The 12,176-nt window shown below is 39.6% G+C and overlaps 1 protein-coding gene across 2 annotated transcripts in view; it reads left to right on the top strand.

Moving 5' to 3' along the window:
* Nucleotides 1–12,176, top strand: part of LIN52 (lin-52 DREAM MuvB core complex component) — an 88,406-nt gene that overhangs the window by 51,264 nt on the left and 24,966 nt on the right. The window contains exon 1 of one of the 2 annotated variants that reach the window (XM_054715927.1): nucleotides 7,569–7,707. The exons of the other annotated variant lie outside the window; for it this stretch is intronic. Coding sequence (XP_054571902.1) covers nucleotides 7,664–7,707 — 44 coding nt within the window. The 5' untranslated portion in view covers nucleotides 7,569–7,663. Of the gene's footprint in view, nucleotides 1–7,568; nucleotides 7,708–12,176 lie in introns of those variants that run through there. 2 annotated transcript variants of the gene reach the window in all.

Raw genomic sequence — 12,176 nt, 5'->3', positions numbered from 1 at the left:
CAAAAACAACATTGAGCCTTAAAAGCCAATTTTACTATGTTTTGCATTAGAGTTATTAACAAAATCCTAATACATGCAATTGTTAATTTGGGAGTGGGAATAGTTGGTGCTCCTGTATTTGATTAGTTGAGCCTATGTTTCATCTTAGGCTAAAGCACATATAAGTCCTTTCTTGATTATCCATACTTAAGGAGAAAAGCAATAACATTAACAGAATATACAGAGTATTAATATTTGGTTTGAAGATATATTGATTTTCTTTACAGACGCCGCCCTCAGTTATATTTTAATATACAGCTGGTTTGCCTTTTTCTTTTTTTATATTTGTGTGTGAGCACATGTGCACTCATGTGAGCTTTAGGGGGTTTCCCATTTAATAGTCAATGACATTTTGCATGGAGATAACATTTTTACATTTTAAACTGATAACTAAATATACTAATAACTAAATATACTTTTACTATTTCTGTCAGGTAAAAACATATGAAAATTTTTATTTATAGATACATTGTCTTTCAGTATTTCAAAATTATTATTTTTAATGAAAAATGATTTTTTAAAAATAATCTCCAACCTTCCCTTGTAAAAATATAAAAAGTACTTATTCATATTTTGGCCACCTTCTAATATAGTTTGTCAATTGTCACTTTATGTTTCTTAAATAAAATTTAAATTTTAGAATAGTTGTAGATATAGGAAAATTGTGAAGGAGAATTTCCATATAATCCACATTCATTTTCCCCTATTATTATTATTATGCTACATTTGTTATAATTAAAAAGAAGAACTTCACTTCTTTTTTTTTTTTAACATTTTTTCCATACTTTATTTAGATTCTTTAGTTTTTTTCTCATGTTCTTTTTTCTGTTCCAGGGTCCATTTAGTAGTCTTGGCTGTGACAGTGTCTCAGAATTTCTTTGTTTTTGATGACCTTGACAGTTTTAAGGAGCACTGGTCAGGTACATTGTAGAATATCCCTCAATTGGGATTTGATGTTTTTCTCGTGATTATGGTTTGCCTTTTACAGCATATATTAGGTTATATGGGGAGGTTGTCCTTGATCATAGTGACCCATAGGAAGAAGGCAGATTTGTATTTGAAAATATTGGCTGTGGATAACCCACACAAAGATAAGCATTAACATTATTCTTTGTTGGCATTCAAACATTGGTTACATTCTTTATGTTTTTTACATTTTATCGTTTTTCAAAAGAAGCCAGCCCTAATTCTGGCTTAAACCAAGAATATAGGTTATATGATCTGCTAATGTCCCTAAAGCAGTTTCTTTTCTAATTGCATCTATTGGGGCAGTTAACGTGGGTTTTAATGTTACTCCTAAGAGCTTTATTTAATCTGTATTGGCCTCTTAATTAGTAATGGGCAATTTTGGGTGAATTGTTAATTGAGTAAAATTGCAGAAATTATACGCAGAGTCCTTTTGTCGGTGCAGCCTAGAAATGTATAAGATTAAAGCAGGACCTGGTTTAGTTACTATTCTAAGATGAATGCTTGAAAAGTATTATCTTAGTGGCTTTGGTTTGTATTCTAGTCTGGTGGTGGTTTTAACTCTGCTAAGAATTATTGTCTTTTAACTCACTGAGGTCCTCAATTCTACTCCATTAAGGGCCACTTTTCTGCCAATCAAAAGCAGCATCCCTGAGATTGATTTTTGTTACAGTGGATAGTAATGGCTACCTAGTGACAACATTTCAAACTCTTTTATGTAAACAGAAAGCAATCAAATAAGTACTAATCCAAGGATTATGCGGACCCAAATCCCGTGGCCAGGCGAAGAATCTCTGCGGTACATGTCCCCGGCTCTTTGCCTTCTGGTGGGAAGCAGCCCCCTTCTTCCGGGAAAGCTCACTTCTGCTTACTTGTGCTGCCTGTTAGGTTGCAGTATGCTAAAACCAAACACTCCTGCAGCTCCTGAATGGAATTCAAAAAGACACTTACATTTCCATAAATAAATTAGGAATTCAGTGGTTTCTTCGGGCTAATCAGGGCAGGCTGATAAACCTTGCTAGCTGTTTAATAAATGAATTGTGACTGATTACCTATTAATATGGACGCCTCAGGAATTCACCCAGGGGGAAGCAGAGCAGTGAAATAGAGAGGGGCATGGCCCCTTGGGAAATCAGGGCTTCATGTTTGCAGCTTAAATATCTCTGTGAAGTATCAATAAGGAGGTAATTGAATTTTGAACACAAACATGAGCGCCGAATGGATGAAAGGGGGAGGGGGGATCTGATCATCTCTTCTCTGCCCCTTCATTCTCCCCTCCCCTTTTCCTTAGAGACCACTCTAGTAAAGATAGATGCTAAATCCATTAAATAAAGATTAGACTCTGTCGTAGTAGAAAATGGCAGCTTAGCTAGATCCCTGGGCAAATTGGGGCCTGTTGCAATACTGAAAATTAAAATATACATTTTTAACAAGTCTGCTATCTTCCTAGCAATAATGCTAGGCTAGCTGGTGGGGTTTGCTCCTCCTTCAGATGGGCTTTTGTTTGGGCGATCACTTTCTCTTGTATTAGTGCCAATCTTTTCTGTATTCCTGGAGCAGAAGGGGCTGGGTTTATTTATTTATTTTTAAAGCTTCTGTTGAGGCCTTTCCTCTAGATCCTGCTAGCTTGTAATCAGAGAAGTGAGAAGGAGATTAGTGTCCCACGAATTGATGGTAGATAAATGTTCCCTTCCCTTAACTGGTGGGTCCAGAAGAGCCCAATCAGTTGTATTTCAGGGATGATTGGAGACTGTACAGCAAGAAAAGGGCTTACAGACTGAAATAAACATTGATGTTATAGATGCAATTTTACTTGGCTTTATTTCCTCTAGATGAGGTTATTGATTTTCTTTGTTCTCCTATTTTAAGCCATATAAAGTCATATTAATTTAGAAAAAAGAAGAATTGGCATCATTTGGTTACAATCATAATACCCCTTTTTGAGCAGTAATAAAAACAAGTGTCAAGCCTTAAATACTTCTGTTATCTTTATGTCAATACCCAGTATTGGCTTTTTGGACTAATCCTTGTTTATATGTCAATCTACAGTTCTACAGTTCTGATGCCACTTTCCTAGGGCTTCAGTCGGTCAGTCTATCAACAAGTATTAATTGAGCATCTTTTAGGTGTGTGACATTGTTAGTTGACATGTTCACTGGTGAAGTTTGTCCTCTGCTACCACAGATCTGTATTAAAAAAAACAAAGCTAATCATGTTATACTCCTACTTATAAACCTTCTTTGGTTCCTTGAGCCCTATGTGATTAAAATTCAAATTCCACAGTCCTTCACAAAAGACCTTCTTAACTTGAACCTAGCCTCTCCAAGTTTTATCTGGAAAACTTCTACTTATCCTTCAAGACCATTTCAAACCCCACCCTCTCTGAATGGTGTCTACCTATTCCCCCAGGCAGAGTTCAATTTTTATCTCAGTGTAGGTTCTATACTTGTAGCTCTGAGGATTTCCATATGGAAGAAAAAAAATGTACAACTTCTTAGTCTCAGTAATAAAGAATTTTGTGCATCAATTTGCCACATGGTTTTGCAGACATTCCCAGATCTTTATTTCAACTTCAGAGGTATCTTGATGATCAAATTTTCATTGACTTCTCCTTATGACACTTCACTTTAGAATTTAACTTTGTTTTTCAGTAATCTTTAATGTTAAGAAGGAAGGAAAGAATGTTTGTGATCCCTCTCATTGCTGCTTCCTTAAATTATCTCTAAAGAGAAGAAATCAAACTTACTTAATCTGATTGCCACATTTCATAAATATGCCTTAGTATATTTTGAATGCTATTCCTCAAAGCCAAATACCACAAAATTTAAGAATTTTTCTAGTCCTTCACATGTTGAAAGTTTCATTGATGTTGCACCAAGATGTTTATAATTTTACTCTTAGTTCTCTAACCTTTGCTTCCTGCCATTTTGCTGGGCCCCAGAGCTTCATCCAGCCTTACTGACAACACAGGTGTGCTGGGGCCAAGGAAGCAAATAACCTTTTTAAGACATGCAGCCTGGCCGGTGTGGCTCAGTGGTTGAATGTTGACCTATGAACCAAGAGGTCACTGTTCGATTCTCAGTCAGGACATATGCCCGGGTTGCAGGCTCAATCCCCATAGAGGGTGCGCAGGAGGCAGCCAACCAATGATTCTATCTCATCATTGATGTTTCTATCCCTCTTTCCCTCTCCTTTCTCGCTCTACAATCAATAAAAAATACATTTTTTAAATGCATGACAGTAACAACTTAAAAAAAAAAAAAAAAAGCATTTCTAAAGTGAGTTACATAGCCAGGGCTAAACTCTGTTCAGGTACCAGAGTAGTAACCCATGTTTAAGAATTTCTAAGAATTAGTAACTGAAAAGTTGGGTTTTTAAAAAACAATCATTCAATAAATATGTGAGTGCTTATGTAGACATATTCTGCTGAGCACGGATTCTAGAGAAAAGAACATTGTTGTCCTGAGGTTACTTACAGTCTATTGGAGAGCACTAGAGAAAGGTACTTATCTCAGGCAGCGTCAGAGAAAGTAATCTTAAACTGTCTTTAAAAGATGTGCAGTGAGCGTTGTGGGGGGAAAGTGGGAGGATGGTAATTGCTCCACAGAGCACTGGTCAAGAAGTAGTCCGAGCATAAGCAACAACAGTACTAGTAAATGGCAAAGGCCTGAGACATGCTGTGTTTGGGGAACTTCTGAGTAAGTAGTTAGGAGATGAGGATGGAAAGCTAAGAAGGAGCCTGGTTTACACATGAGCCAAGGTGTTATCCTGAAGGCTCTTGTGACAAATGAAGAACAGTAAGCAGGGAGATGACATCGATTGCCCTTTTCTTAAGAAGAGCACTCTGACAGTTGATGGCAGCAACTGTTGACTTGCTCCTCACTGTATTTCTCTCTCTTTTTAGTGTCTGGTACATTATAGGTGCTAATGACCAGCTGGGGAGTTGGGGGGATGGAGGACAGGTAGAAGCAGGGAGGTCAGTTTTAGAAGATGCAGTGTTGCAGGAACTATAGATGACTCTCAATTTCTGATTTGAGTAGTTTTTTTTTTTTTTTAAATATATTTTATTGATTTTTTACAGAGAGGAAGGGAGAGGGATAGAAAGCTAGAAACACCGATGAGAGAGAAACATCGACCAGCTGCCTCCTGCACACCCCCGACTAGGGATGTGCCCGCAGCCAATGTACATGCCCTTGACCGGAATCGAACCTGGGACCTTTCAGTCCGCAGGCCGACGCTCTATCCACTGAGCCAAACCGGTCTTGGCTGATTTGAGTAGTTTTTAATTAGTTTTCTTAATCAGCATAGAGAATATAAGCAAAAGTGCTATTTGGAACTGGGAGAAACTGGTTTTCAACCTGTTTTGTCTTGTTTGCCCTTGGGACCTTTTAAGATACCACTTTAACTTAGCTAAGGGTGGGTTTACTAAGCAATTTAGGCATATACAAATAAATTAATTAATTATATACACTCCTTCAGTTACTTATAGATGTAGTCTATCATATGCAGAACTATTCTTGTTTATCTTTTTTTAAAATATATTTTATTGATTTTCCACAGAGAGGAAGGGAGAGGGATAGAGAGCTAGAAACATCGATGAGAGAGAAACATCAACCAGCTGCCTCCTGCACACCCCCCACCGGGGAAGAAAGAGAGGATCAATTGCCCAAGGTATTGAATGACAGAGCCAGGACTAAAACTCAGGCCTGTGTGATTCCAAAGCCTCAACTCCTAAACTTGCTTGCAGAATGTGCATAAATCCTCTGACAGTGGTAACGGGAAGGCTTTTGGTCCTGGCCCTGGGTGCTCTCCTGAGGCCTGCTTAGCACTACCATGAATTAATTGGTTGCTCCTTAAGGCCCATACTTGTCTTCCCCTTAGCCAGCTAACTACAGGTTTAGCTTAAATGTCAATTTATTTGCAAGATCATGCCTAACCCCCTAACTAGGTTACTCCTACCTTTACTCTCATGCCTATTATATGTGCTCTACCGGCACCATCTATTTCCCACACCCTAACTTGATATTGCAAGTATTTATTATATTGTCTGTCTGTTTTCTACTGGGTCCCCAGTTCCTGACACACACATAGGTGCCAGGGAGAGGAGGGAAAAGGTCAGACAACTTCTAGACTTAGGCAATTTCTTTATTAAGGCATAAGTGATATCTTTGTGAAAAATTTAATTTGGCTGTTGGTGTTACTGCCACTCTTGCTTCTTCTGTTTTGCCTTTGCACAAAGTGTAAATCCACATGTAAGTGTACAAATCCACATGACATGGAAACTCTGGCCTTAAGTCAAGCTACTGTATGAGGTAGCTGTACAAAAGATTATTTATAGACCCAAATGCTCTTCACCCTATGAGACTGTAATCTCTATAGACTAAAAGGAATTAGGTCCTTCGAGGTGGCTGTGTTCTTAGTTAGCCGGATAAAAACCTTTGATTATTCCCTGTCAACTTTAAGTAGTCCCGTGTGCATATGGAGGTTTTGAGATCACTAGGTGAAAATTACTTTTTGTAGTAATTATGCGTACTAAAGGGAAAGAGTTTACCTTTTGTAAATCTTTCTCACTTATCTAAATCTTTTATACGTTAGACCATGCTGTTTTTCACAAATCCCTTCTAGTTCATGTCTACTAAACTTTAATTAACTTACTCTGTACTTTCCCAAGCACTAATGGAAATACGGGATTATAACCAATTTAATACTCTGGACATTCTACTAGACAATTTCCTCAATGTGATTTAGGGCAGTTTATAATCACTTCTTGTGGTCTTGGGGCCAGTTTTCAATTCATGAGACTCATATATCCTGTCTCGTTTTAATTAATTTTGCAAGGAAGATGCCAGGAGAAGCAGTATTAAATGCTTTCTTATAATCAGGTTCTTTCATTTATTGGGTTCTTGTCAGCCACTAATCTTGTAATTTTATCACAACAAACTCCAAAAGTTTTTCTGACATGGTTTGTTTTTTACTCTTCTTCTTCAGTGCTTAGTACTCATGGTTTGGATAACCTTATATTTATGGCTGTCTTATTCCGAATTGGTGTTGGGCAATTTCTCTAGATTTATAATAGCAATTGTCAGAATTCATTTTTTAGGATTTGGGGATCAGCTCTACTTGGTATCACATGTGTTCCATGTTCCTTTTATTTGGGTCTTTTTGTGTGATGATATATCTGCCAGAATCCAGTCAGGAGTAATGTGAGTAGGGACATTTTTTAATAAAGAATTGTTAACTGGTGAAAGGTGGCTAACTTCTAAAAGGGTAAAAGAAGACTCTAGGCCTGCAGAGGTGGCAACTGCAGAAAGCCATGCCACCCAGGGCTGAAAGAAAGTGCACCACAGAGGAGCCTAGAAATTCGGAAGAGGCCCCCACAAGGCTGAGACGCAGGCCTCTGAAGAGAGGATGGGGCTCCGCTGGTGAACTGCAGCAGCAGCCACCTGCATGAAGGTGAAGAAGCTTAGCCAGAGGGAGCCCCTCCGCTGAACCAGGGCCGTGCTGCCAAGGTGATCATTGTTGAGACCCCTGCATGGCAACCTGCTTGTCACTGTGTAAAAAGGAAGTTTCTTCTTCCTGCTTCAGCCTTGCCTTCTCCCACCCACCAGCATCCTCTCTGCTGGCAAGCTTAACATGGGAGACCACTGACAGAGGAGAAATGCAGCCTACTGCGGGGTCTAGCTCCAGTATCACAAGGCAAGGGTGAGTCAGGAGCTGACAGGCAATAAATGACTAACTGGCACAGTGAGTAAAAGCTTTGTGTAAAGTGAAATCTTCCAGTTAAATACTTTTGCTTCTCATCACAAATAGTTTTTGTTTTGTTGTATTTTTAAATAGGTGTTTATTGCTCTCAGAGCAGGGTACACCTGTAACTTTTACAATTGGCGGGGTAGCATTCACTACCTAGACAATGCCATCTGAGCCAGAGATTGACAATTGTAAATATCCCTCAAAATTGGCTACTTTTCACACAGGGGTTTAATAAATATTATTCAAGCAATAAATATCTAATAGTAACTGAGAGACAAAGCATGAAAGTAAATAGAAGCTGGCTCTTCCAGCCTCCTAATCCCATTGAATCCTACTTTCCTTTTCCACTAATATTTCTAACCATTTTTTTTTTATATTGATTGGTTTTAGAGAAAGGGAGAGAGAAATATTGATTTCTTATTCCACTTTTTCTTTTTTATTATTTTTTGTTGCTCCACTTACTTATGCATTCGTTGGTTGATTCTTATATGTGCCCTGACCAGCAATCAAACCCATAACCAACTGAGCTACATGGCCAAGGCCTTCATTTTTCTTGAACTGTTATTCTCCCAAATTTTTTAGCCACATTGAGCCTTCCCGTTCCTGACTTCCTTTAGCACCCAATTGTTATTTATACTTACCAACTAAATTTTGAGATCCTGTTGTCAGGGACCATGCTTTATATTATACTTTTATATATTACTAGAGGCCCGATGCATGAAAATCGTGCAAGAGTAGGCCTTCCTTCCCCCGGTTGCTGGCACCAGCTTCCCTCTGGCACCCAGGACCTGGGCTTCCCTTTGTCCGCCGGCAGGCACCTGGGACCTGGGCTTCCCTTGCAGCCCTGGCTTCTTAGTCCAGAAGGTTGTCCAGAAGGACGTCAGGTCTAATTAGCATATTAAGCTTTTATTATTATAGATAAAACAGTATTTTGCAAATGCCTGTTGTATCTTTATATATTCAGAATAAAATATGGGCCCAGCCGGCATGGTTCAGTGGTTGAGCATCAGCCTATGAACCAGGAGGTCACAGTTCAATTCCCGGGCAGGCACATGCCTGGGTTGCAGGTTCGATCCCCAGTGTGGGGCATGCAGGAGGCAGCCGATCAATGATTTCCTCCCATCATTGATATGTCTGTCTCTTTCTCCCTCTCTCTTCCTCTCTGAAATCAGTTATATATATATGTTTTAAATGGAAACAACCTCCAAGGCAGTCAGAGAACAGATAGGTACTTACCCATTCCTGCCTGCGTCGATACTTTTTCGAAGCTCTCCATCCACTTTCTCTTGATCCCTAGAAAGAGAATAACTAACATTAGGAATATAAAAACAAAACCAAGGTAGGAGTGGGGAGAGTGACGAATCATGGAGAAAGCTAGAAGTATGTATAGTGAAATAAATTTGGGGAGAGAGTGCTTCCAAGTTAATTATGGTTTGAATGCATGTATGCTTTCCTTCTTTTCCCAAATCCTGCTAAAACAGAATTTTAAAAAGGATGTATTCCCTCAACGAAAGAACAGGAAAGAGGACAAAAGCAGTAAACTTTTGGAAGCTAGAAAGCGTATGAATTTAGCAGACCTAAGAAAAACAATCCTAAAGTGAGCAAAGTTAAGAACCAAGCCAGTTTACACTTCACAATACTCCAAAAGGCTGAAGATTGGTACTAGGTTGAATGCAGAGATGGTGTAAACAAGGAGGACTAATTAAAGTTATTTAAGGAGTCAGAAGTCTAGATCACCTGCTTTATTATAGTCCACAAAAGACTGGGGCTTTCTTCTCTAGAGGGGTGAACCAAAGTGGTTCCTCAGCTTGACCAACTGAGGACAGGGCTTCTGTAATGAAAATGTAGTGAATTATGCACATTATGCTGAGACCATGGCTCCCTGCACAACCAGGCCTTTTCCCTCTAAGTCAGGAACATGGAAGATACTTCTCTGGGGAATCTCACCAGCCACCCAAATGAGTAAATAAACCAAGAAAAAGATGGCATAGGTTACAGAAAACAGGGGCTCCCCAGGGTGATTGTTGTGCACAGGCAGAGAGGACAACCAGACCATATAGGAGACTTTCAGGAAGGTGAAATTGGTGAATTACATGATACATCTCAGTATCTGAAGATGTTGAAAACAGGCAAATACAGAGTCTATTGAATGAGAGAAAGTACAAAGAACACCAAACTAAATAACCCAGGAAAAACAAAAATAAGCAAGAAAGGGAAGGTAATCATAGTTTATTACATGGCTTAGCCATAGATAGTGTTTGTATAATCATAATAATGTAGAAAGTGAATATTGATGTAAGTAAAGTTACAAAAAGTAACTCTGGAAGAATAGGAGATAAGTGTTTACACATGTAAGGAATTATGGTGAACAAGTATATTATTTAGTTATTTAGACATAAAGAGGTCATCTATACTAATAAAAGCCTAATAATGCTAATTAGACCAGACGTCCAACGTCCTTCCTTCCAGACAAAGCTGCAGCGGGCGGGGGGCAGCAGCAGAGGTTCCTGGCTGCGGTGGAGGCGGCAGGCAGGGGTCTGGGCCAAGGCCCTTGCATGAATTTCATGCATCGGGCCTCTAGTCCTACCTAATAATAGAGTAATATGCAAATTGACCGTACCTTCGCTACACCCACCAGCCACACCCACCAGGAAACCGTCACAGGGTCACTGAGGTGCTGCCGAGCCCAAGGCCCGAGGCTTTCCCGGCCTTGGGCACCAGTGGGGAGCCTGCACGGATTGCAGGCAACCACCCGGGGTCGGCTCCTGCGATCTGTAGCAGGGAGGCTGGGGTGCAGCTGAGCCCCGGCCAAGCCCCGACCCTGAAAGAAGGCAGAAGGTGGTGGCCACAGCCAAGGCCTGGGCTCCCGGTGCCGGCAGAAAACTGGTGCAGGCAGCCAGGTGAATGAAGGTCTATTGCACGAATCTTCGTGCAAACGGGCTACTAGTATAAAATAATCAGCTAAACAGAGTGAAAATGGTTGCTACTGAAAAGGAGTTAAAGGTGAACTGTAGCCCAGCTGGTGTGGCTCAGTGGTTCAGCATTGAGGTCAGGGTTCGATTCCTGGTCAGGGCACATGCCCGGTTGCAGGCTTCGTCTCTGGTATGGGGCGTGCAGGAGGCAGCTGATCAGTGATTCTCTCTCATCATTGATGTTTCGATCTCTCTCTTCCTCTCCCTTCCTCTCTAAAATCAATAAAAATATATTTTTTAAAAAGGTGAACTGCAGCCCTTGCTGGTGTGAGCATCATCCTATGCACCAAAGGTTGCCAGATGCCTGGGTTGCAGGTTCAATCCCCAGTAAGGGATGTGCAGGGGGCAGTCAATCAATGTTTCTCTCTCTTCTTCTCACTTCCTCTCTCTCTCTTTCTCTAAAATCAATTAAAAAAACATTTTTTAAAAAGGTGAACTGCAGTTTTTATAGCAAACCTTATAGAATTGATTTTTGAAACATGTACCTGTATAACTTTGATTTCTTTAAAAAAATAACTTAATTGTGCCCTAACCAGTTTGGCTCAGTGGATAGAGCGTCGGCCTGCAACTGAAAGGTCCCAGGTTCGATTCCAGTCAAGGGCATGTACCTTGATTGCAGGCACATCCCCAAAAGGAGGTGTGTAGGAGGCAGCTGATCGATGTTTCTCTCTAACTCTCCCTCTCCCTCTCCCTTCTTCTCTGTAAAAAATCAATAAAATATATTTTAAAAATAGTAATAACTTAATTGTTAAAAAAAATAGGTGAATAAGTAATAAGAAGGACAATAACAGTATGTTTATTTTTTTATTGATTGATTTATTTTTAGAAAGAGAGAGAAATATCGACTTGTTGTTCCATCCTTCTATGCATTTATTGGTCGGCCTTGTATGTGCCCTGCCCGGGAATAGACCCCACAACCTTGACATATACAGATGATGCTCCAACCAACTGAGCAACACAGCCAGGGCAAAAGTATGTTTAATAGGAAAATAAATGGAACCCAAAACAGGAAATATATAGGAATAGGCAAAACAAACCAACCAAAAAGATGTTTGTCTCTCTGTTTGTCAAAAGGAAGCTAATTACTTGAACCAAAATGTGATTGCTTACATATTGTCAGTTTTTGTGTTAATAAAATCTATGTGCCCAAACTTATCCAGAAGTAATTCACAGTTTCTGGTTGGGAGACAATTACATTTCTACCCCATGATGAGAAATAGAACCCAAAACTCAAGCCCTTAGCAATATCTTGATTAAAGAATTTCACTCTTTCTCATCTCATCTTTCTTCCCTTGATATAAGTGGTACTTTTCTGAGTATTTAGTTGGTTTGCAATTAATTTGGGAAAATAATTAAATTCTATGTTACTTTCCATTATTAGGGTCTTCTAAAATATTGACCTCTGGTAACTGGTAGGTTTTGGTGGGTGGAATTTTACTTTTTAACATC

The sequence above is a fragment of the Eptesicus fuscus genome, chromosome 5 (genome assembly GCF_027574615.1).
Source record: "Eptesicus fuscus isolate TK198812 chromosome 5, DD_ASM_mEF_20220401, whole genome shotgun sequence".
In the NCBI taxonomy this organism is placed as follows: domain Eukaryota; kingdom Metazoa; phylum Chordata; class Mammalia; order Chiroptera; family Vespertilionidae; genus Eptesicus; species Eptesicus fuscus.
Note: the sequence above shows the minus strand (reverse complement) of the source record. Positions and strands in the feature narration are given on the sequence as shown.